The 27,183-nt window shown below is 38.4% G+C and overlaps 1 protein-coding gene, 1 long non-coding RNA gene and 1 pseudogene across 2 annotated transcripts in view; 1 reads left to right on the forward strand and 2 right to left on the reverse strand.

Moving 5' to 3' along the window:
• LOC132105822 (uncharacterized) overlaps window positions 1-4,631 on the forward strand; it is a 75,596-nt gene extending 70,965 nt beyond the window's left edge. The window contains exon 3 of the long non-coding RNA XR_009423998.1: window positions 4,130-4,631. This is a non-coding gene — a long non-coding RNA (uncharacterized LOC132105822). The remainder of the gene's footprint in view (window positions 1-4,129) is intronic.
• LOC132105819 (cyclin-dependent kinase inhibitor 1B-like) lies at window positions 309-2,394 on the reverse strand. The gene is made up of 3 exons (XM_059511241.1): window positions 1,668-2,394; window positions 1,394-1,502; window positions 309-775 (listed from the first exon to the last, which is right to left on the reverse strand). Exons 1-2 carry the CDS (start codon window positions 2,113-2,115, stop codon window positions 1,399-1,401), a joined length of 552 nt encoding a protein of 183 aa, XP_059367224.1. The 5' UTR covers window positions 2,116-2,394; the 3' UTR covers window positions 309-775; window positions 1,394-1,398.
• Window positions 4,632-8,609: 3,978 nt separating the features above from the next.
• LOC132105820 (peroxisome proliferator-activated receptor alpha-like) overlaps window positions 8,610-27,183 on the reverse strand; it is a 65,859-nt pseudogene continuing 47,285 nt past the window's right edge.

Raw genomic sequence — 27,183 nt, forward strand, 5'->3', positions numbered from 1 at the left:
AAAATAAGAGAAAATAAAATTAGTGGAACAACCCAGGGATATCATAATACTGTAAAAAAGCATGAAAACCTTAATACCACACTAGGAGTCACAGTTCCTTTCAGAGAAGAACACCACATGCCCAACGTGCTGTAACTTTTGTCTGGTAAAATCATATAAGTACCAATAAACATGAACAGTATTAATGCAGATATCATATCATTTTAATTTAACCAGATCACAGACGGTGAAAAGGTCTGTAATGATTTTCAAATAGTGACATTTGTGCAATTAAAAAAAAAAATATATATATATATATATATTACTTCTGTCTGTTAACATCCTGAGTCAGCCAAAACTGAGACAATGGGATTGTTAAACCTAATTAAAGGGAAATGGTGGGTGTGTGTGTGTGTGTATTGGACATAGATATATTTACTTTAAAAGGGTTCATTTTGGGGAGACGTTTTGAAAACTGCACAGCAATTCTTTAAGTCAAACGCACTCCATTTATAAATGATTGTGTTTTTTATCTTAACATTACATTTAAATGTGCTACATATAAAATGAAGGTATATACATAGGTAGTAAAAGAACAAACGAAACTCCAATTGCACACTGCTACATTGTCTGCTTTTGAGGCAAATATATTCTGTCGAGTGCCAAAACTTTAGTGTAAAAATTCAGTGCTTATACAGCCTCTAAGGCTCGATTTGTATTTTTCAACCGCTGTCCCTGTTTACTTCATAAAGCTCTTGAAGTATTTGATGGAGAAAATAGTCTTCTTCATCCGTCTCTGCAGGGAACAAGAGAAAAAAGTTGATTAGCAAAGGAAATAGCATGTCGAACGCGCTAGCAAAAACTTCACAACGACACACAAGGCATGAAATAAACGGCACATACAAATACGACAACAGTATTTACGCGTAAACATACGGCCATCTATCTCCACGACGCGTTTAAACCCGGAGTGATAGCGCAGGACAGTGCGAATGAAAAGCGTGCAATTTTGCGCGCCAGTATATGGCTGCATTGAGAACCCAGACCCCCTCCTCCTCCTCCCACGCGCACACCCTACAAGAGACCTGCTGACGTGTTACTACAATGTTATGCATTTGAGTCTCGTTTGACTCGACTGTCACTTGCGCGGTGACAGTACGTCTTAAACGTGCGTTTGTTTTAGACAAGACCTAACCAAACGCTTTTTGAACGCGCGGTCAAGCACGCGTCAAGAAACGAACATTCTTAGCGTTTAAGCGTGCGACAATAAAACCGAGAGAACACTAATATATTTATATACAATAATAATAAAAACATCAGGTATGTTGAACGTGATCTTTTTAGCACGAAGTAACACGTGTTTACATCAATGCATAAAATAAGTCATGCATCAGAAAGCGCGCACGATACTCACCTTGTTTACGTTTTGGGATCCGACTTGCTGGGCGCGTGCGAATTCGTCTCTGGACAGCAGTTCGCTTCGGGCGCTTGGACGTTGGCTCTTTTTCTTTGGCAAGGAAGATCTATCGAAAGAATGAAGACTGTGTTAGAAAAGCGACTTCATTAGCGAGCTAGACCGCGAAAGAAGGCAGTTTTCAGCATTACGCACGATCGGGAGGGCAAACTGTTTGTCCCCCGAGATCTGCACGCAAATAACGCAAGAGCACCGAGACTCCTAAAACATTTACCCTGATCCTCTGTCGACGGTCTTTTTCTCGGCGTGGTCAGCGCCGTGCGGCAATCCGAGCTACTCCCGGGCTCCGCGTTGTCAGAGTCCCCCTGTTCGCTCGTTGTCAACAAATAATCGTGGTTCCCGTTATGGTCCACGGTCCCGGTCGAGGTATCCCGTTTTGGGTGAGGCGGTCTGGTGTAAAACTCCGGCACCTCTTTCGCGTCCACCTCCTGCCACTCGTAGTGGCCAGGCGCGAGCGGCTCGTTTTTGGCGAAGTCGTAATTCCATTTTTCTTTGGACGCTTTCTCCATCTCCAGCATTTGCTCCTTGACGTCCCTCGCGAACTCTTCGCGATCCACGGAGCCGAAGAGGTTCCTGCAGACCGGCGGTTTGGCGTGATCCGCCTGCCTCGCGTCCACCCTCTCCAGCGTCGGGCTTCCATTGGAGACGCGCACTTTTGACATTTTGCACGTTGAATTTCGTCTCGAGAATCGCAGTCGCAATCGAGCCAGACGTGGTCTAACTAAGAGCGATCCTTCTTCCCGAGAAAACCGAGCGAGACGCAGAGCGCACGCATAACAAACGCGCGAATGCGTACGGAAAGGCGAAGGCGCGTGGAAAACAAGTCATGAAAACAGCGCGCGACTCCGATGCCTTCTCGTAGTAATTCCGAAGAAAAACAGACGAGTCATTCGAGTAGGCGAGCACCCAATATGGCGATCGCGAGTAAACTGGCAGGGAAAAAAAGACGGCGGAGGCTATTTAAACAGAAGACACTTCTCATTGGCCGGCGGAGCGCGGGACCCGCCCATCAGTGGAAAACGAAAGAAATACTAGAGACTAGCGCTTCCCGCAGTCTCGTGTTGCCAAGTCCGCCTGTTCTAAGCCAGCGACCCTGGTTTACGTGCGATTTGGTGTAAATGTCGTGAACCCTGGGGCCCTCGAGATGATCTAAAATGTGAGACTCAGTCAAAAAAAATTGTGAAAGCGAGGAAAAAATTGAGGAAACAATTTAGAACAATTCTTTGTTATTTGACCTTTATCGTTTCTTTTGAAGAGGAAACCATTCTTTGAAGGTGGCTTGATTTTAAAAGCGCGATTTGTAAACCAGCAAAAATCATGGAAATGTTTAAAATGTTGATATTTCTTTGTGGAAAAAAGCTTAGTTTCTTATCAAGCTGTAAAATATTTCAGAAGTCAGAGAGCTTTATTGAGAAGTATATTTGCACACAAGGAATTTGTTTTAGGGTCACAAGCTTCCAGTAAACAGAGTAACAACACGGATATAATAAAAAGTTGAGAATAAATTACACACATGTATATATACATAAACAAAAATTTGTCGAAAAATAATTTGAAAAAATTATATAGATTTTGTACAGATGTGCTATAAATAAAATAGAACAGGAAAATAATAGAATAAGATGTAGGCTGGTAACATTCCACATTATTGTGGAATAACCTTATATATATGAAACTACATTTTTCATGAGGTAGATTGCCTGGATAAAAAAAGAAACTTAATTTTTTTCCTTGTAAGTTGCGTTAAACAAGTAAATAAATAAAATGACAGAAATGCAGCAAATTGTTGGCCCTTAAATTAAAATACAGTTAGAAAATGTTGTGCAAAATAAAAAAGGGCTGTCTGGCTTTTAAATATAGTTACGGAAAGCGAGGGCCTTGGAGTGAAAAAGGTTGCAAATGTTTTAGTAAACCTTTTGCAGTTAGAAATGTTGATGATGATCTGGCAACACAGCTGCAGCTCATCATCAACATTTCATGACTGTCATAAAGCTGTAATGCACAATAGGTGTGACTGAGTCTGATGGGAAAACGGGACACTTGCTGAACCTCTGTGTGATTTGTTATCTCACTGCCAAGTCTGAGGTCATAGTTGGCAGGCAGCTTATCTGTAGCAGACTTCAGCATTACCAGTAATAAGTAGCTAAAATATTCCAGCACCCCCTTTAGACTTTCTTTTCAAGAGCATATCTCTCTCTCTCTCTCTCTCTCTATCCGTGTCACTGTTTTAGTGTCACAGCTGAATTGTCTTGGTTTGAGCTCTGTAGATATCACCGTCACATTAATATATGTGCTCTGCAGTGTCCTCTGTACTGCTCCAGTCTCCAGCTCCTCAGAAATGCATTGAAAAAATGTGACGATGCACTGATCTTTAGAAATCAGTGTATTATAGATGAGTGAATTGATAACAGACTTGAGTTAAATGCAACGATTGAAGTGACTGAACTAGAGCAGTGTTGTGGTTCAATTCAATTCAAGGTTATTATTTATGATAGACATCGTTGCAAAGCAGTTTTACAGAAAATTAAGTTTCTACAATATTTAGTAGTGGCTATCAGTTTATGTACAGAAAAATAATGATGTAATCAAACAGGCAATAAACACTATTAACAGCAATTATCATATGATGTAATCACATTTATAGTAAAATTTGGTTGTTCTGTATGTTGTTTGCAGGGTTGGCATCATGTCTTCTCAGCTGTTCTGAATCCAGACTGAAGCTTGTGTAAATCCTGTGGCAAAAACAGAGAAACAAATAGAGACATAATTAGCGTAGCTGCTGTTCTAACAAAGTAAAATTAATTAGTTTAACCCAAGCTAAAGAATAATAATGCACATCTGATCAGATATAACTGCAGTCCAAGATTATGAGATGGATTATTCGAATGCTTGGTGAAAGAGATGTGTTTTTAATCTAGATTTAAACAGAGAGAGTGTGTCTGAACCCCGAACATTATCAGGAAGGCTATTCCAGAGTTCGGGAGCCAAATGTGAAAAAGCTCTACCTCCTTTAGTGGACTTTGCTATCCTAGGAACTACCAAAAGTCCAGCGCTTTGTGACCTTAGGGAGCGTGATGGATTGTAGCGTAGAAGACTAGTTAGGTACGCAGGAGCTAAACCATTAAGGGCCTTGTAGGTAAGTGATAATATTTTGTAGCTGATATGGAACTTTATACTGTAAGTCAGTTGTGTGGATATTTGTTAACAAAATTATTTGTTGTTATTGTTTGAAGGAGAAGATGCTGCAGTGTTAAGATACAAATGGTTTTACTGCCATCTAGTGGATGCAAATAAAACTCCATGAAGTAAGTGTTAGTAAAAGCCACAAATGTAAACAATTGGCTCCTTAAAGGAGTATAACTGCTGCTGGATCCTAAAACCAGAAACTTTTCTCTCTCTGAGCTGAAGGGATCCTTCATGCTGTAACATTCCTCCAAGAGCCTGCAGGACAGAGCACATCTCAGTCACTGGTCACACATCATGCAATTATTCAACCACATGCCATTGATCACATATTTAAATCAAAGTACAGTGTGTTAAATGGCCTACAACAAACATACTAATGAGCTTTTAGCTCAGATATCAGTCCTTTCTGTGTCTGCTTTGATAAGCACTGACTTCAAGAAACACATTTTAGCTAAATTTAAAGTTCAGCTCATGGAAAACTGCAGATTCGTCATCTTCCACATGGGACAAAACAGAACACCTTTACAAATATGATTTCATATAAATACATAGCATATGAAATGCAAGTGTCTGCTTTAATGTTTCAAATACCATTTGGGAAAATAAAATGGATCCAAAAATGTGTGAAACATGTCCCACTGTCATTCTGCATAACAGAGATTTAGCTGCAAATTAAACATCATAATTATTCTAGCCTGTTCTTATTTAAATACAAAGATAAAGTGAACATGATTTTTTTTTTTTTTTATTGCTGACAAATGTGGAAAATCTAGTGGTTTGAAAATTAAATAGACCCTTTAATGTATAATGATTCTTGTACTAAATATGTATTTTATTTTTTTAATATTTAGTGTGTTTACAATACATTTCAAAGAGTTTCACTGAATGTTCAAGTGGGTGTCCTCTGTAAATAACAGTATGAGCCTGGTTAAATACTGTACAAGAATTTCTATTGCTTAATTAAAAGGCAGGGCCCTTCAGTAAGTTTTTCCTCCTTTTTGAATGATCAGAATTCCCATTAAAAAGAAGCGATCGTAGCTTCATACGAAAGGTCTCTTGGTTTTGCTATAATATAGTTATTATTATTAATAATAAAACAAACAAAAAATACTATTATCAAGCTCCTATATTGCTTTGTGATGTAAATGTTCAATATTTAGCTGCAACGTCAAATAACTTGATTATACGAGCACACAAACATCGAAAACAAACGGCTTACACTAATTATGTATTTGATGAACTGGATTGTTTAGAATAGTACTGACCTTTACCAAATGTCACCCAAGTTACTCAGACAGTAACCCATTTCCCATTTTTACCTCTACAAAAGATTATTCACATTATGTTCACGTTGTAAATAGGGTTACAAAATTAAATCATATCAAAAAGAGGGAATATTATAAGCACAATATAAGATGTGCAACTGGTGATAGTAAGAAAATGTGGAAAACACTAAATGAAATAATGTGTAGGAAGACAAAAACGAGGAGCAGTTTATCACTAAACCCTGATATAGCTAATCATTTTTAATTTTTAACCATTTTTTCATTCATAAACTATTTATGATCTGGCATGTTTAGCAATGATTTACAAGTAGTGTGTAATCCTGTTGTTAAAATGATGAAAGATAAAATGTGTTGTTTTATCTTAGTCCCACTGAACAAAACGCAGCATAACAGATGTTGCTTTCAATTCCAGATGCTAAAACCTGTGGAGTTGATTTTTTTTGGATGGTAAATTTCTGTAAATAGTAGCTAATCAGCGCTCTTAACTAATGAGTCAGATATTTTATCAATGTTTGCTTAGTGGTGTATATCCAAATCTTTGGAAAGAATCTAAAATTATATCATTACTAAAAAAGGGAAAACTGACTTTATAGGTCCTTACTGTAGGCCAATTTATACACTTTATATTCTGAGCAAGTTCTTGGAGAAGATTATTTTTAAGCAAATTTTACAGTATTTTAGAATTAATGGATTGGTTAATAATGCACAACATGCTTACAGACCAAGACACTCCACAAGTACCGCTCTTATACACATGAAAGATGAATGGTTAGCATGTGTAGATGATAAGAAATTGGTCGGTGCTGTTTTAATAGACTATAGAGCAGCTTTTGATGTCATTGACCATGATATTCTTATTGCTAAACTAAAATGTTATGGTTTTTTCACTGGCATCTTTTGATTGGAAGTTATCTTTCTAATAGAGGACTGAGTGTTTCTGTTTTATATTAGTTCTTTCTCTGAGGCTAAAAACACTTTGTGGTGTTCAACAAGGGACTTGTTTAGGTCCATTATTGTTCTCTATCTTTATAAACGATTTACTATATGTTGCTGATGAGGCAAATATAGTTATGTATGGTGATGATTCGACAATGTTTTCTGCTGCAGATACATCAACTGAGCTTCAGGAAAATTTAAGTGATGGGCTGTTAACGATTACGAAGTGGGTTCGAATTAATAAACTAATTTTAAATCTAGAAAAAAGGAAATGTATTGTTTTTAGTTATAAAATTTTTTTTGGCTAAGGCTGCTGATTTGAATTGATTTATGAATGGGGTGCCAGTGGAACAAGTAACAAATGTTAAGCTGCTGGGTGTGATACTTGACTATACATTGTCCTGCTCCAAACATATATATTAAGCACTATGGTTAAATTTATAGCGGTAGCCAGGAAATGTTCTGAATTTATTCCATCTTTAGTTTTAAACGATGTGGTACTGTCATTAGTTTTATCACATCTTGAGTATTGATCTGTGCTACAGTCAAGTCAAGTGAGAGTCTGAGAAACACCTAAAAAAACCTTCAGATGGGTCAGAATAGAGCAGCCAGACTAGTGCTTCATTATCCACTTGGGGCTTATGTTAGTGATATGCATCGAAAGTTATCATGGTTGCTGGTGAAGCTTAAATTACATTTCCGATTTTTGTTATATTTTCATAAAGCAATCAAGTATCAAACTCCTTTTCTCTTTGAAAAGCTTGTTTATGTGCGACTTAGACATAAAACATATTTTTACTGTGTCCACAAACAAATTTGATGAAAAACACTGTACTTTATCGAGGTTCTATTGATTGGAATATGGCTCACCATAAACGAAAGAGTACACGTGTTTATATTTGCTTATAAATATGAAGATGTATATTTTACCCGCTGCTACTGCTGAGATGTCTAGTTTTGTGATGTGATAAGTGAAACTGTATTCTTGTTCGTTTGTCTCGGATTGATTTGTGGACCCCAGGAAGACTAGCAACCACTTTGTGGAAGCTTTTATCAAAATAAACAATAAACAAAGGACTATTCGTTTATCATTTACTCAGATAGAGTACTGCATCGACATGATTGTGAAGAAATAACTCCATTTCTGTTCTTGGGTGTCTCGTGGCAGGTCCTTACTTTTCATTTTGCAGTCTGGTAGCCCGATTCAAATAAATGCTAGGAATGTGATGTTCATATATCTATTTCATCTATTAAATCGCCATGTTCACATACGTCACCGGGACGTCACAGCAAACAATACTCGGCGCGCACCTGTCAATGATCACACTGATCGAGTTTGAGCAACCTTATACCATATGTTTACATCGACGTATATCACTAAAGCTTTACTAAAAGCGTTCTTCCTTGCTTATGAAGACTAAACATCTCGTGCGCTATTTCGCAGTCACAAACACTATTGTACTTACACTGGTGTTTGGCGGCTTCTGGTCGTAGAAGCTGAAGGGACTGGGCAGTTCACACAGCTCGCAGGTGAAGACGACGAGCGCGGACCCTTCGTGCACATTCGTTAGGTTAGCGTGCGCTTCTCGTGCTGCACAACCTCTGCGTCCCATTCAAAAACATCCTAACTGTTTGTTTTGAGTGAGCACGCACTCAGACAGCGCGCCGTGATGCTGCTGCGACGTCACGACGGTGCGTCAAGAAGGACAGGCTCTGCGTTTCCGTTTTACACTTTTCGCTTGCACTACATCAGAATACGCAGAAGATGGCGCCAGAAATAAACACGTCTACGCCGCTGATTTCAGTTTTTTTTTAAACATTTTTCATTAACATGACATTCCATTTCAAATTACAAACACCAGATGAGATCAGTCAGTAATTACGCACCCGAATACTACAACTAAAGAAATTATGCATTAAAAACTGCAACAGTCTACAAAGCACTTTCTGATCAAGTCTCATGGATTGTCAACTCTAGTAGATTTAAATTGAAATGCTACGAAAATAAATTTTCCTTAAAAAATAAAAATTACATCAATAAACCAATTTACTAATTGATTCAGGTACCATGTCAGAACACATAACACGTTTGTACAATAAAATTACAGTTGGAGTGCTATAAAGTGTACAATAATATTTTTATAAAAAAGATAGAACAAATTATGTTCAATGTACAAGCGTTTCAAATGAGGTAACTAACAACTGGATTTATATGGCTCTCTCTCTATACATTTCATTCTAGCATCAAACCATTTTATGAAAAATCACCCCTTATTCAGGTTAGTCAACTCTATATGTTTTCCAGGTCCTAAATCTTGAGTTTAAACGTGCAGAGTGACATCAACCGCTCTGGAAGTTAAGTTTTGTTAGCCACGCCCCCTGTGATCTCCAAAGCCCCGCCCTTCAAACTACACAGATGGAGCAGGAGATCAGCAGCAGCACATCATCTCACAGTGGCCACGTTTGTCAAAAACAATACAAGCCAACTATGCTCTCGCACTATAAACAGATGCTTATGAAGCTAAATATGGCACTTTAATGGTGCATTTAGAGTGAGCCAAGGCATATATTTACTGCGCCTGTAATCCACTTTTTGGCAAATTTACAAAAGCATCCATTGCACTATTAGGCATCAACCTTATAAAGGTCTGTTCCCTATTTAAGGTTAGTGCTATATTTCTCAGCGAGCTGGCTTTACCCTGTTATGTCCCAGCAGTTCTTGATTCCACAGCAGGTGCACACCACAGAGATGTTTCCACCGGGCTTCTTTCCCTCTCTGAGCTGAGCATCTTTTACCTCCTGTCCCACACGCAGAGGGAGCTCTTGTGTTTTGGTGCTTGCTGAGAATGGCGACGCTTTAAAGTCAGTACATGTCCCTGTAGATCTCCTGCAGGAGCGGGTGGAGTGAAGCGTCCTCCGTCTTGTTGATCTCCTGGACCAGCTCCGCGTGCTCCGTTACCAGCTGCCGAAGGTCGGCCAGTTTCTGAAGCAGCTTGGGAAAGAGTAAGGTGTCGTCGGGGTGGTTGGACAACAGGTGGAGCCGCAGGGCGTGGATGATGCTCTCCTGGATGCGCTCGATCTGTGACGCATCGCTCAGTCCTGGACGATCTGTCGGAGGAGATCCAGAGAGAGAGAAAGAGGAAGAAACATGAGAGAGACATGTAAAATAGTTAATAAATACTTAAAATTACTCAACTGATTTATGCTATTATTTTTACTTCAATTATTCATTTGTGACCCTGGACCACAAAACCAGTCATAAGGGTAGATTTTTGGAAATTGAGATTTATACATCATCTAAAAGCTGAATAAATAAGCATTCCATTCATGCATGGAAATGTATCTTGTTAGGATAGGAAAATATTTGGCTGAGATGCAACTATTTTAAAACCTGGAATCTGAGGGTGCAAAAAAAAAAAAAAAAAAATAGAGAGAAAATCGCCTTTACAGTTGTCCAAATGAAGGCCTTAGCGATGCATAGTGCATAGCAATTCAAAAATGAAGTTTTTATATATTTACTGTTGGAAATTTACAAAATATCTTCATGCAACATGATCTTTATGATTTTTGGCATAAAAGAAACATCAATAATTTTGACCCATATGATGTATTGTTGGTTATTTATAAACATTTTATGGTTTTGTGGTCCAGGGTCACATTTTGATATTAATACCAGACTTTTCAGATAAAGGACTTTCCTGTTCAATTGCTATGGTGTCAAAATTTCTATTAAACATCATGACATCACTGTACAGTGTGTCCATGAATTATGTATTTTTTCTTTCTGCTAACTTTGTGTCTCTTTAGCGTATATAGGTTATAAGAAAACAGAGCAGCCTCCAGGAAGCTGCGGTCTGTGGAAGCGTCTGCTTTCAGGTCCCTGCTGCACGGCAGCAGTTCCTCGGCTGCTGCTGGAACCAGAGGGAGAGGAAACTGTGGTTATTTTCGCCAGCCCTCAAAGAGAACAAAATCCCCATCTCACTCTGACCATTATTATGTCATGCCTTTCAAAAGTTACTGGCTGTGGGACTCCAAAGGTGACATAAAAACAACCTGAACCACAACTAACCTACTTAAAGTTCAGCAAAGGAGATGATATTTAAGTAATAGTTCACACAAAAATGAAGATTCTGGCATTAATTACTCACCCTCATGTCTTCCCAAACCCGTAAGACCTTCGTTCACCTTCAGAACACAAATTAAGATATTTCTGATGAAATCCGAGAGCTTTCTGACTCTCCATAGACAGCAACACAACTGAGACGTTCAAGGCCCAAAAAGATAGTAAGGCATCATTAAAATAGTCCATGTGACATCAGTGGTTAAGCCTAATGTTATGCAGCTAAGTGAATAATTTTTGTGCGCAAAGAAAAAAATAATGACCATTCAGCAATTTATCTTCTTTCTTTGTCGTCACATGGACTATTTTAAAGGGGTGTATAACGTCCATGTATAACGCTTCTCATTGCTTTGTGAAAATAAGTGTATAAATGGAACAGTTTGTTGGAGCCGATCTGATGATCTGAATGAGAGAGAGAATGAGAGGGAGAGATGGAGAGCAGGGCGATGTGAGGAACAGGATTGAGAACCACTGCTTTAGAACATTGGTTTTGAAACTTGTGAATCACGATTCATATATGCACAGATTTTTACATGCTCTTCTCTAAAGCAAGCAGCACAACATGGCCTCGCCCCCTTTGTTACATGTTCCCTTTGTTGCATGTCTCTTACCAGCTGTTTTTGTAGGCATTAAACTGCCAGATTGAACTTTCAGTGCTGCAACTTTGCAGATATTATGCGCAAACAGCAACATTACACACTAACTAACGTTAAAAAAAGTGAAATCGCAATCAACCACCCCTTTAACAATGTCCTTAATACATTTTACTCCATTGCTGTCTATGAAGGGTCAAGAAATCTTTCAAATTTCATCGAAAATATATTAATTTGGGTTCCGAAGATGAACCTTCTTGCAGGTTTCCAACGACATGTGGGTGAGTAATTAAAGACAGAATTTACATTTTTAGGGTGAACTATTCCTTCAGTATTGAGTAAGATGTTCATAAAGCACAACAGTATTTAAGGTTAAATAAAATATTTATGTTTGTATGTATGTATTTACTGTAGTAGTCAAATGGTCCTTTAAGTTTGCATTCAAAAATAGGGGGTCTCCAAACTTTAATGCAAAAGACCCTAAATACCTTTAATATAAATATATATAAATATAATACCCATTTATATTGTGTCAGAATAATAGTAAGTGCAAAAAATAGAATAAGATTTTTTTTCACATTTATATTTGGCTAAATAATGTTCTTCTTTAGCACTCCTGTATGACCCCCGGCCCCCAGTTTCAACACGCCAGCTCTAGTTGGAGTACAGTGTGTAACTACATGACATCCACTTTTTTGCTCACAAATTTGCCCACTTACAAATAAATGGTCTGTAATTTTTATGGCAGGTTTATTTTAACGGATAGAGACAGAATATCATACAAAAAATCCAGAAAAAACGCATTATATAAAGGTTAGAGTTTGATTTGCATTTCAGTGAGTGAAATAAGTATTTGATCCCCAACCAACCAGTAAGAATTCTGACTCCCACATATTGGTTTTGTGCCCATGTGGAATACAGATTAGTCCTTCCACTTTAAGAAGTTACTCCTAATGTCAGCACGGTAGGTGTATAAGGCACTTGTACCAACCTCTCACACCACCATGGGCAAGACCAAAGAGCTGTCAAATGATATCAGAGACAAGACTGTAGATCTGCATGAGGCTTGAATGGCTACAAGACCATCAGCAAGAAGCCTGGTGAGAAGGAGACAACTGTTGGCGCGATTATTCGGAAATGGAAGAAATACAAAACAACCATCAATTGGCCTTGATGAAAGTAAAAAAAAAAAGTGAAACTGACGTGACATTCAGCCAAGTATGGTGACCTATACTCAGAATTCGTGCTCTGCATTTAACCCTTCCAAAGTGCACACACACAGCAGTGAACACACACATACACCATGAACACGGTGGGCAGCCCTTTATGCTGCGGCACCTGGAGAGCAGTTGGGGGTTCGGTGCCTTACTCAAGGGCACCTAAGTCATGGTATTGCCGGCCCGAGACTCGAACCCACAACCTTAAGATTAGGGGGTTTGAGTCTTGGGCCGGCAAAACCACAACTGAGCTCTGTGCAAGATCTTGCCTCATGGGGTAAGGATGATCATGAGAAAGGTGAAGGATCAGCCCAGAACTACACGGGAGGAGCTTGTTAATGATCTTAAGGCAGTTGGGACCATAGTCACCAAGCAAAACATTGGTAACACACTACACTGCAATGGACTAAAATCCTGCAGCGTCCGCAAGGTCCCCCTGCTCAAGAAGTCACATGTACAGGCCTGTTTAAAGTTTGCCAAAGAATTTCTGAATGATTCAGAGAAGGCTTGAAAGAAAGTTATGTGGTCACATGAGACCAAAATTAAGCTCTATGGCATTAACTCGACTCGCCGTGTTTGGAGGGAGATAAATGCTGACTGTGATCCCAAGAGCACCATCCCTACAGTTAAGGCCAGAGGTGGAAACATTATGCTTTGAGACTTTTTTCTGCTAAGGGTACAGGACGACTTGAGGAGGAAATGGATGGGGCCATGTACTGTAAAATCTTGGATAGCAACCTCCTTCCCTCAGCCAGAACACTGAAGATGGGTCATGGATGAGTCTTTCAGCATGACAATGACCCAAAACATACAACCAAGGCAACAAAAGAGTGGCTCAAGAAGAAGCACATTAAGGTCATGGAGGGTCTTAGCCAGTCTCCAGACCTCAATCCTATAGAAAATCTGTGGAGGGAGCTGAAACTACGAGTTGTCAATCGACAGCCAAGAAACCATAAGGAGAGAGGATCTGTAAAGAGGAGTGGATCAAAATCCCTCCTGAGATGTGTGCAAACCTGGTCACCAACTACAAAAAATGTCTGACCTCTGTGATTGCCAACAAGGGTTTCTGCACCAAGCACTAATCCATGTTTTGTTTTGCGATCAAATACTTATTTCACTCACTGAAATGCGAATCAATTTCTAACCTTATAATAATGTGTTTTTTTCTGGATTTTTTGGTTGGTACTCTGTCGATCCATTAAAATAAACCTACCATAAAAATGACATTTCTTTGTAACTGGATAAACTTTCAAATTAGCAGGGGATCAAATAAATATTTTCCCCACTGTATCAATTTCATGTCTAGTATTTCACTCCTGAGTAAAGCCAATTTTCAAAAACTGCTAGTCACTGTTAAGTAGCGTTTCATTTAGATAATGCTTTCCAAATGTTTTCAAGACAGCCACTATTTCACTTCCACTTCTCTCTCTGCATCTCACCTCCGCAGCAGATGATGGCGGCCACGAACAGTGCCAGGTCGCTGTCGTCTAGCTCTAGGGCATTGAACCTGGTGGCAAACTGAAATTTTGGCTCCATCATGTCGCTGAAGGGCTTTCGCAGGCTCTTCAGAAATTCTCGGGTGATGAAGCCCCCGCCGCGAGCCACCAGCAGCCCATCTTTGTTCATGCAGGAGGCCAGCAGGGCGAAGAGCGCCTCGTACACGCCGTACTTCAGCAGAGTCACCTGGTCGTTGAGGTCCAAGGTGGCGAATCCAGGCACAGCCTTGGCGAACTCTGTCAGCTCCGTGACAGTCGCCACCGAGGCGTACTGGCAGAACAGGAAGATCCGGGCCTCCACTTCTCTCTCCCGCAGAGTGCAGACGTCTCCGGATGCCACATTGCCCAGCAGCTGGGTGAGTAGTTTCCGCTCTGCGTGCTGGAGCGTGTCCATGTCGTGGATGACGAAGGGCTTTCAATGAAGGATGGAGAGAGCACAGTCTGAGAACAGGCGTGCGTTCAGACCGTGCAACTTAAAGTATGCTGAATAGCTTGTGCAATAAGTGCTCACTGTTTTCTTAATTAGCAATTGACAGTGTTGGGGAACTCTATGTTGGGGAAGCTACTTTGAAACCGCAGCTTGCCAAGTTACTTCATTTTGAGTCATTAAAATACAGTCATTAATTAATTATTTTTGACAGTAGTATACTACCAGTAAATTTTGAACTTTAAGATTTTAATGTTTTAGAACTGATTTCTATATGAATATATTTTAAAGGGGTCATATGATGCTTTTTTAAAGATCATTATTTTTTAAAGCTCATTATTCATACGTGCACACATACACACACGACCCGCAAATACTTAAACTAACAACAAAACATACTTTCATTTAGGCCTGTCCTAATAATCAATATACTGACTTATCGCACAATATATGTACATGACATCAATAATTTTTGGTGACGCAATATATTGGCCATTATATTTAATTGAGAATTTTAGTCACCATGTTTTGTACATTACACTTGCGCCTGTATCTTTTGCAGCTTCTCGTACATAACATGGTGTAGTTGTGAGGAGCTTGTTAAAATTTAAAACATGCTTCTACAAAAAAAAAGTTTCATCTGCAGATTTGGTCTTGTTTAGGGATCTGTGCCTTTGTGCATACAGACATCTGATTGCTAAGTAGTGATTGTGTTTTTCAACATTAGTGTGCACCCTTAAATTACAGAGAAAAGAAGGTCTGGGAAAAATCTGTAGATATAAAAAAATCTACATACAAGTTCGTTGTGTATTTTTCTTTTTTTCTAATCATTACTTTGCATTTTTTGTTAAAAAATAAATAAATGTATTAAGATTTTAAGGTATGTAATATTTGTATACTTAATTTCCACGATCTAAATATTCAAAAAAAATAAAGTTTGTTGTCATTTGGAAGTGTGTAGACCTTCTTACATTTTATGCTGTTACATTATTATTTTATAATCAGTGGCATAAAATGGTCTTTAAATGACAATGAGACGAGACGCAACGTAAATGAGGGGTGTTAGGAAATTATAGATACACGTATCACAATATTTTATTTGGTGATACTGTATCGATTCTCAAAAATGGAATATCGATATAAAAAATAACTAAAAAAATCATACAAGATTCATGGCAGTTGTTTCATTTTGAGTTTATTTCCCGACCACTAGATGGCAGTCTTCATCTCTAAACAAATCCTGACTGACAGGAAATTGTAGCATAAGAGCACGCCACTAATGTTATCGTTATTGTAGTTCGCTGCTAGTAAACGAGGTTGAAACCCACGTGCGCAACCAGTGTGAAGAGGCTCGCGCGGAGCGCAGCCATAGCCGGAAGGGTCGCCCCGCGGCTGCAGCTTTTCTCTCATTTTGAGGGAGTTTGTCCAGTTGGTGCGGTGCTCGCGGCGCAGTTTTGGTGATTCCACTCGTAACATAAATACAAACTGAAAAAAAGGTTCAACATCTGTATTTATTTTATTTTTACAATTGTTATGTTTTCTTTAGTAATCTTGTTAGCACTTTTTTTCTTTGAAATGTATAGATGTAATTTTTTTGTTCAGATCAAAATGTTATAATATTTTTTATCACAATTGTAAACTGTAAAAAATTGTATATATATATTATTGTCAGGACACAACCCTAACGTAAATGCTGGTCATGTGACGATGACTATAGTTAAATTTATAATGCAATATTGTTGATAAATAAAAACAAGACTAAATGTGGTTTACAAAATAAAAACGACAAATTTTCGTTGACCGAGACGAAACGAAATGTTATAACATTATTTTGTCTCGTTTAGTCTTGTTATTTTTAATTTTGCAGTATTTCTGCTTCCTGTGTCTCACTTCAGTGGCTGCATCAGGTCGCACTGTGAAGACAGAACCGACATCACTTCCTCAAGTCCCACTCGCGGCATTATTTAGAAGATGACAACAAACAAAGTTAAGCAGGATTTATACTTTAGCCTGGCTCCGCTTTGCGAGCCTCTGTTGACTGTGAGCGCACCTTCTTCTTCCTTGATGTTTAATGGTGGTTGGCATCCACGAGCGCACCTACCCAAATGGACGAGGCTTTTATACTTGTCAAGTTCGCCGTTGCACTATTTTTTTAAATGACAGAGGAGTGACGAGGAGTAACTGTCCTCTAAAACCGTAGGGAATCACCGGTGAGAGGTCATTTGCCAGTATGGCAAGTACAAGTCTTGTAATGAATGAGTTGATGAATTAATAATTTCTTTATGTACAAACTTAAAACAATCTTAAACTATTGGCTGTATTTCACATCAAACACAAGACAATTTTAAGCAAATAGTGTATAATTAATATCTAAATGAATTCTAATTCTATTTCATTTGTGCACTCAAAGCGAACTTCCGGCAACACCGCGATGATGTCATGTGTTCCGCGCTCATCGAACTTGCAGACACTTCGAGTATATATCAGCCTTGACACAGAGAAAGTGACCGACGGCTAGACAGCCAGGGTTCGTCTTTGGGAGAAAAATTTTTTAAGATTTTTTTTTTACATTTATTATATTTTATTTATTGTTTTTATTTATTTTATTTAAATGTATGTGTGTGTACTTCTAACATGTTTGGTTGGTAAAATAAATGTAGTAAATTAAAATCAGAGAGTCGTCTGTGTCTGGAATGGATGTATTCTTGAGTCTATAAGGTAACAATAATATAATAAAATAACATTGTTTGAAATGGGGTTGGCTAAAAGAAAATTTTGGTTTTGTCTATACTACTAGGTACTCGTACTACTGGGTTAAATAGAATAGCGTTACTAAAAAGAGACTAAAATACAATTTTCATTGAATTAAACTAGACAAAATGTTATCAGTTTTCGTCGCCTAAAACGAAACAAGACTAAAAAGAGTATGAACGTGACTAAAACTAATAAAAACTAAAATGACAGCTTCACACAAAGAATAGACTAAAACTAAAATTAAAACAGGCACTACTCACCGGAGTGCTGGTCTTGCCCGTGAGAAACACGCGTGCTTTGGCTTTGTTCATGTGGAAGTGTTTGAGGTAGGCTTCATGCATCTGTCTGGCCAGACTCTTTGTGTCCGGCTGCTGGGACTTGTGCTGCTCTTTGTCGCTGACGTCCTTCTCTGCTTTCAGCCTCTGCTTTTCAGATTGAGGTATCCGCCCAAAACGGATAGCTATAAGACACACACACACACACACACACACACACACACACAGCACCAATGAAACCAAATGCATGTTCATGCATACTGCCACAGATAATGTATTTTATAAAAACAAAAACACATACTGTACACGTTTAAATTATTCATACTAGAGCTTATTAAAAAAAAGTAATCAAAAATGAACAAACATATTTTTTTCTGCATTGTTCTCTCTTGTTTTTTTTCCTAATCTAGTTTTCTAATAAAGCTGACATTGTATATTATGATTATCGTTGGCTTTTTTAAAAAAAGTTCTTTTGTTTGTCTTTTGTGTTGCTTTAGATAAAAGCATCTAATTAATGTTATGTGAAATGTTACATTAAATAAATAATGATTTGTTACTTAAATAATTGTATTAATTCAATTTTTGTTTTATTTCCACATCACTGACTTACAAGTCTACAGTCTGCTGTGTTGCAATTGCATTCGTCAATCTGTCTGAGAAAAACTGAATATTGCAGATAAAAAACAATAATGTGAAAAACAAACACTTCTTAATTGCTGGCCTGTGTGCAGATCGACACTCGAATTGCTTGGATTATAGGAAAATCCCCAAAACTCACATTTGGGTCGGGTGGCAATGATTGCGTTTATTTGGTTGCGTTAATTTTTTTAATAATTAATCATGGTACATTAACGTATTGAATCATCAGCCCCAGTTTAGACACAAACAGTAGTAGAACTTTAGGTCAACACACTTCTGCCACTTCATCATTCCCGGGACAAAGGGCAGACGATTAGGGTTGGGGGGGTGTGTGGTGTGATATGATACAGATCTGCCTCTGAAGGGATTGTGCTAACAGCGGCTCATGACATTAGCCCATTAACAGAAGAAGCTATCCTCGGTGTGGGTCAAAGTCTCGTGAGAAAACGGGACGGCGTATCTTCCATGTCACCTGGTTCATCTCCGGTCATGCTGCTTCTTATAGGACTTGGAAGGTGTGGATTTGTGCTAAGTCATAATGTCGAAGCTAAGAGTTTGTAAAGGTTGTTGTTTTACTCTGTTTTGTTTCTACTCTAATTGTCCTGACCTTTAATTTGAGAACTAAATAACTAAGTATTACAATTTATTATTGTCATAAAATGCAACACCATCTTGATTTCAGATAAAGCAATTAAAGATCTTAAATCATCAAGCCATAAACTGATTCTGTATAATCTAAGTCATAGAGATGTGTTCTTTCTGAAGCTTTTACCGTTGTGGGACATGCCCACTGCAAGGCACTTGTGGAAACGGCAGTATTGACATTTGTTGCGGTTCTTTTTCTGGATCTTGCAGTTGCGTTCGCACTTGTCGTACTCCAGTTTGAGTCGAATGGTTCTCCTGAAGAACCCCTGTGGAAAATTCATGAAAAAACACATGTAATGCAAGTTGACATGAACATGTGAATTATGATGTCATTATGTCTGAGTTGAGACCATCTGTGCCATCTAGTGTTTATGACAGAACTTTGGATTACTGATTACTTAAAAAAATCTCCAGTTGAGCTGAAAGCATAAAACTTAAGATAAAAAAAATGCTAAACTGAGCCATTTCATTCACTGACTTGCTTCATTAGGCACCACTAAAACTGCGGCAGCACGCATACTGACTTGCCAGAAACCCCCCAAAATAAAACTTTTCTGATTTTAGGTTTGAAATGATGAAAATTCATATAAAAAAGTAAAAGACAAATAAAAAGAAAATATAATTTTGTATTTGCTAAGTGTACTATAAAATTTTATTTTATTTTCATTTTATTTTTTATACTCCCTTTTTATTAAAATATAGTATTAACATTAATTATATTTCCATCATTTAACTCACTCACACGGACATTAAGACTTCCAAAAGCTGGCTAGGAAAAAGAGGTGTTCGGTGTTCATCAAAGGCCGACAGGCTATGCCATTTGGGGAGGGGCTGCTCACTGATCCCCCTATACTTTTGAAAATCCTAGACATGGTTGGACCTGCCGAACATGTTGAGCACTTTTATATCCTGTGTGGAGCAGAGAGGCTGCACAGTTTGATCAGCGGGAAGCGGCCGCACATCCAGCCGCCAGATGGTGTTGCTAAAATAACTCACAATGTATAACTATTATCAGACTGGCCCTCGCGGCCCACCAGGAAAATCCAGACTCTCCCGATTCCCACTCCACTATAGAATCACGATCATATTTTGCATATGTTTTGCTATGTTTGTCAGTGAACAATGGCTCTGTGTAGTTAATGCTGCTCCATGTGAAAGCGCGCAGATGACGGAGATTTACCGCTGCTTACTGAACCGGCTTTACTGACAAGATGCGCATTAAATACCGAATGTGATTTATCATGCAGCCCTACAACACAGCCATGTCCTGGAGACGCTGTGTGTTTCATTGTGAATTTTATCAAAATCATATGACCCCTTTAAGTAAGAACTGATAGCAAGAGTTGCATTTAGCCACTTGATGGAAACTGCCATTTAAGGCATGTAAAAGCTTAATAAAATCACGAGCGGGGTATTTCTGATTTATTACATATTGGATACAATGTGAAAATATCCAGAGCTTGTGTTATTTTAAACAAATTTAAATGTAAAAGGAAGTAGTTCTGCACAAAAGAGGGCTTTTAAAGACACTCCCACTTGGCCTACGGCCTTGTGCCTATGGCCGAATCACAGCTGTGCTGATATACAACCATATCTCATGTCTACTCATGTGATATTGCTTGTATATATAATGTTATATATATATATATATATGTTAAGCCCCTTTGACACTGCACGTTGGTCCTGAAAAATTGCCGAACATTGCAAATTGCCAAACGCAAACACGTCCCGGGATTGATTTTGGGATCGATCCTGTGTTGGGGACCTAGTAACATTGCCGGGTTCAGTCCCGGAAAGAGCTCTGTGTGAACAAAACCAGAACCAATGCTGTAAAGGGTGTGTCGTAGCGATGACGCACGTTATCGTGCGACTCTTTTACCAGGTGTTTTGAAGGCAGATCAACATTCGCAACGAAAAAAATTAAGATGAGTTAAGAGTGTTAAGCAGTTAAGATGAATGCTTTTCTAGGTATTACACACCTCATTTTCTCAGAATACATTTGATGTGTAATAGACACTTTTTTAGACAAATGAAATTTAAATGTGGGTGGGACAAAGCACAACGAAACAAAAAATGAAAAAAGTGAGACAAGCAAAATGTCCCTTTTGGACAAATGTCAAAGACAAATGTCCTTGTCGCAGATTTACATGGAAGTATTGCTTTTAGTGCCTGTTGCTTTGTGACATAATTTCTAGTCAGGACACTGTGTAAATGTCATACTATATAATTAACTAAGGTGCATGAAGCTCAAAACCAGTGACCTGAACTGAATAAGGAAATAAGTCGGTCCACACCGATTCTGACAGTGTTCCTTTAAATTCTAAATAATTAAATAAATCGTTTTTAATTAGCCTTTAATTTTGAAACAAGCTTAACTATAACCATTAACTAAAACAAATTTTGTATAAAGCATATTTTAATTGGTCTCACCAAAGTACAACATGAAAGAGTGGTAAACCGCATCAGCAATAAACGCTGTTGTAATCGTTGTGGCTTAATTGCACCCTAAGGGGTGCCAACGATCAAAGTCTGCTCTTGCTGGAGAAAAACACGTCACATTCCAATAACTGGGCTGGCAGTAGTTAACTTCAGTCGTGACCCAGGCTCATGTCAGCTGGGGTGTGTTGTGTGCAGTCCTACTGATGAATTTGACATGCACCGCATGCAGCAACAGCTCTTGTACACGCTTCACCTCACATGTACGAAGGGAGAACAAGCCTTGGGGGAACTCTCAGTCTTTTTGCAAAAGCAGCTATGAAAATAGTACAGAAACTCATGTGCTTTCTGTTGACCCTGGTGTGTGTGCACAAGTGTTTTCTGTCCCGGATAGGTTTGTGGTTATGAAAGTGTAACACAGCGTTTGCACTAATGCCAAGCAGGAAAAAGTTGAGGGCGTTCTGGTACTGCCTCTTGGTACTCGTGTGAGAATTTTCCACTGTGCGCATTGCGTGTGTGCTTACCTTGCACCCTTCGCATGCGTGCACTCCGTAGTGGAAACCAGAGGCCCGGTCGGTGCAGATGCGGCACTCGAGGGCCAGAGAACCAGAAGAGTTCCCGTCCTGAACCGTGCTGGACGCAAACACTTCTGAGGATGGACTAGATGCTGGTGTTAAGACATCTACGAGACAAACACACCCATGGGCCTATGTATATATTTACACTGACCCAACATATTTTTTTAATGATTATTTTGGTAACACTTTAATATAGAGACCAATTCTCGCTATAAACTAGTTGTTTATTAGCATGCCTGTTATTAATATATTGGCTGTTTATTAGTATTATAAAGCACATATTCTGCATGAGCATATTCTACATCCCTAATCCTACCCAATACCTAAACTTAACAGCTATCTTACTTACTATTAATAAGCAGCAAATTAGGAGTTTATTGAGGCAAAAGTCATAGTTAATGGTTTGTAATGGTGAGAATTGGACCTTAAAATAAAGTGTGACCATCATTTTTATTTTTTACAGATGAAACGAATTATTTTTTTTAAAAGGCAGGAATGTAATTTTTTACAAATTGTATAATATAAAATAATACACATCATTTGAAGAACTAATTTTAAGCTAAAACTGACAAGTGTGTACAAACTTGTTTATATACTGTACCATAAGATGAATGCAAAGGTTTAATTCTTTAAATTGACAGTGTTCTTTTTTTTTTTTTTACGTTTATTAAGGGGCCTGATTGGTTAGGATGGTGTGTGTGTGTCTGTATGCTCTACCTAAGCCAGTTGAGCTGCCTGCTGCTGTATTGTTGCTCTGGTAGTCCAGCACATGAAGGGAGTTGAAGGTTTCATCACTGAGGGACTGTGAGATGTCCTCCAGCACCTCCATGTCACCAATGAGCTCTCCACACAGAGGGCTGTCCAGAATTGGATCCCCCAGCGGGGACAAGGGACTGTACAGGCTTGGCATGTCTACCATGGCGCAGGACCACGGCAAGCTTTAAATCATTCATCAGTCTGCAAAAACAAACAATTGCAAGAAAAGTGAAAACCGAGTGAAGAAAATGTTTCCTATCTTTTAAAAGGCTGCAAGATGCAATACACAGATTACACTGGGTTTAAAGGCGAACATGCAAGTAAAAAAATATTTTTTTTTTTTTACATTTGACAAAACAATTAACAATTATTCATTTTTTTAAAAGACTTTTTGTTTTCACATTATTATTATTACATAATTTTTCATAGTTTTGCATTGACTTTTTATGTACTGCACACTAAAATGAAGATATGTACTACAATAACACAAAACAGACCATTGGCATCAAAATCCTTTTGCATAAGTAAAGCTTTAGAATTCTTATTTCAGACTAATGCCCTGATTTCAATGCATAAACAAAGAAATCAAAGCTTTTATTTTATTATTAATTGTATCATTTTTAAACAGCACTGTTTGATTGTGATGATAAAAAAGGAGACTCAGTATCTACTTGGTATGCAAACTGCAGCCTGTGCTCTGTGAAACAGTGACTAGATGAAGTTCCCTTCAGAGCAACGCTAAACAAGTGGCATAAGTAACATGTTCAAGGGGGGGTTGCCAAGGAAACCCCAGGCACAGATATGGCAGCGTTCTATTTAGACATGAAGGGATCGTTTCAAAGGCTTTGGTCTGTTTCATCACAGGAATGTGATCTCATTCGTCCTGCCATGTGAACTTACAGAAACCGACCAAAGCCCAAGTGTTCCATCGACTATGGTGATATAAAGATAAGGTTTAAAAGATATGTCAGTGTAAAATCAAACTGGTTTCTATTTATATAATATGTTTCAAAGAAATCATGAGTGGTGTTGTTATGCGGCTGCTACGTAGTTTCAAGGGGTTGCAGGGGAGTAATTTTGATGTGCTTCATTTGCTTGATATCACAGTATCATTCACATTCACACACTACAGCCGGAAACTCCCAAGTGCGAGCCGGAGATAAAAATCCTCTACAAAATAATTAACCACACAAATGGATTCAGACGCTCTTGAGGGAATTTTTATGGCAGCTCAAGAGGTCTTGTGGACAATGGTTCAAATGCCATTCTACTCAACCCTTTAATTTCTTACAGCAGTCACATGGAGAAGGCTAACCAATGCCAGACTGCATTCAGACCCTTCTGCAACAGATCAATGTTTTTTGGAGGAAACAACAATACACTTTCCCTTCAAATGACAAACACAGCCAATCTAAAAGAAGAAAAGATAATGCTTTCCCTCGGTTGCAGTTTCGCCCATGCTAAAAGGCAGGAAAAAATCTACACTAACATTGACTACTGACGGTAGACAAGATGTTTCTGCCGAATCCTGTCATAAATCAGCTCCTGGCAGAGAAAATCTCAGTTTCCAGCTCTGTCTGCGAGGGGAAGCCGTCCAGCTTTCTAAAGTTATACCTGATCTCTCTGTTCTGCTGATTTGGCCAAAGTAGAACAGCAAAAAACTTACCCGGCTGTTCACATCTGTTTGTCTCCAGCTGTTGCAGCTGAAACCTGAGCTGAGCGTGATCCTTTGGTCTACGTACACAGCCGTCCGCTCTCTCAGAACTGTACGACAATCATTTCTGACTCACGCTTGATTCTGCTTGTGACACAGCGTGCACAGACAAGTGAAGCAACAAGCGTTTCTATTGGAGAAACATACTGACTGCCATAATGACTGCATATTAGTTACTACACTGCAAAAGAATCATCGTAATATCTTATATGCAGCTGTCTCAAGTAAATTTATTTTAACTTCTATTCAAATATATAATTTACTTAAAAGTACTTTTAATTTCATTTAAGATATTTGTATTGTTTTTTAAATATATATACATAATTATTCAAATATTTAAATTTAACTTTTTTTTTTATTTTAATGTATTTTTCTTTTATTTTTAGTAGAAACAAGGCTATTGACTGCTTGATTTATTTATTTTTGCAGTGTAAGACGCCAGCCATTGACAGTAAACAAGATTACGCATGTACCATGCGTTTAAGTAGGACTACATTTGTGTGCCTACAGTAACTGTGTATCAGGGAGCGAGACAGAGAGCGATAAGCTGAAGCTACTATATTTATTGAGTGTAAACCCAGACACTCACATGGGCACACAAACGCATGACTTGAGCCTTATGACAGTGAGCGAGAGCCAAGCGAAGTGTAGGAGAAATGCCAGTTTCTGCTGTAATGGAAATGTGCCCCATGGAGACCGGCTGAGCCATTAACCAGCAAAACCAAACCTCACAGACGCTTTCAAACTACAATCAATTCTACCCAAATATCTTGACGGATGCATAGGATTCAACACATCCTTGTTCATAACAGATGTTATACACGTTGATGAGTGCAGATTACAAAACAAGATCCGAACAATAACACAAATGAATGCACTAGAGGAATCCTCAAAGAGTCCTATTAAATAAACAGAACAAGACTGGGTCACGAGACAGCTGTACAAAAATTTAGCTGTAAAGAAAAATGAGCAAAATATCCTTAAAAAAATATAAATCTGCATATGGTCTCAAAATAACAAAACGTTTGCAAGGTTTGCGTGTTTCTCATTCTGGCAAGAGAAGGACACACACGCTCATAGCCTACGTGCTGAAGAGGAGGAGGCCTGTTGTGGAGGGTCAAAGCTGACAGGACTGGGAAACTAATACGGGCTGATTTACCCCCTCCTTTCTGGTTGATATTTCCTGACTGCCCGGTTTGAGCGGGCAGTAACAATCCAGCAGTCCCAGGGGGTAGTCTAGATCCACAACAAGACAATGAATGTCAACATACTTCATCCTATCCCAAAAACTTAGTGTTTTACAGACAGGCCATACTGATCATGTGTTCCCCATCATTACTTCAGAACCAGCCTTGGACTCACTGCGAAACTGCATCAGACAACAGATGTAAAGCAAACACATCTGTGTAGAAATTTCCACTGCATCAGCCAACTACTAATGACCAAGCAGAATCTCTACCCACCGGATAGAAACAACAGAACTGAAGTATAAAGATTAATCTGTGACCACAGACCACGTGTGAGTTTGTTTTTGAAAGACATATTGATTCAGTGCATGATAAAAAGCACGTCTTCCAAGCAGCATGTGCAAAGGATAAATTTCTCCAGTTTGGATGAGGGTCAAGACTACTTGGCAAAAATAAAGACAAGTCTATTTGCTCACTGTTGGTGAAAGGTCTATGACATGACTTTTTTTTTTTTTTTTTTTTGGATCTACTGATTATTCAAAATGCATCGAAGTGCATCCTAAATACACCTTTTCTGTAATAAGCATGCTTTTAATTTTTGAATTAAAATCCATTGTAATATTTTTGGTGGGTAAAAGTAATTACAACTTGTCCTGATATCACAAAGAAAAAAATATTAATGAAAATAATTTATTTCTTAAAAGAATTATTTGCCATTATTTATTATTAATTAATTAATTATACACGAACAATAATAATTATTGTTGTGGGTATTATTATTAAGGTATTATTGCTTAGAATATAACAAAAGTCTGTTCAGGTTGTAAAATGTAACATGGTACGACTCCAAAAACATAACTATGTTCATGAATTAATAATAACAACTTTACCTTGAAAAGTAGATTTAAAAGCCATTTTGAAAATAATGATCAAAACTTAAACACTTGCATGCATAAAAAGTGTAAGGGATTTACTTTTCTTAAAAATGCTAAAAAGTTTTTCAAAATGTAAATAATAAAAACGTCTTTAAAACTGAAAGTTTAAAATCACTCTTATTTGCCACTGATTAAAAAGATGTGTACAACAAAGCAGCACAAAAACACTTTGTGTCAAACATATCCTTCACTTTTCACAATGGCTGTGAGGCCTTTGCTTAAAGCAGACAGAACAATTACAAACCGGGTTCAAATCATCACCTAAGCGCAGAGCAAAGCAGAATGAAATCAGTGCTTACCAGATCACGATTCATGGTTCTGCTCTGCCAGCTGCCAATAAATACACGCACCCCTTCCAGGGCCAAAGTCCGAACACACACACACACACACCCTGCATGCCTGCTTCTCTCCGTACAAGAGTTTGGCTTGCGTTACACCAACAAACGGACTCTTCAGTGAGCTACATGCATCAGATAAGAGAACCTCAATGTCTGGTTGGATGCATTTCTAATCAAAACCACTAGGATTTCAACAATAGGTCAGGAATGTC

This window comes from Carassius carassius, chromosome 26 (genome assembly GCF_963082965.1).
Source record: "Carassius carassius chromosome 26, fCarCar2.1, whole genome shotgun sequence".
In the NCBI taxonomy this organism is placed as follows: Eukaryota; Metazoa; Chordata; class Actinopteri; order Cypriniformes; family Cyprinidae; genus Carassius; species Carassius carassius.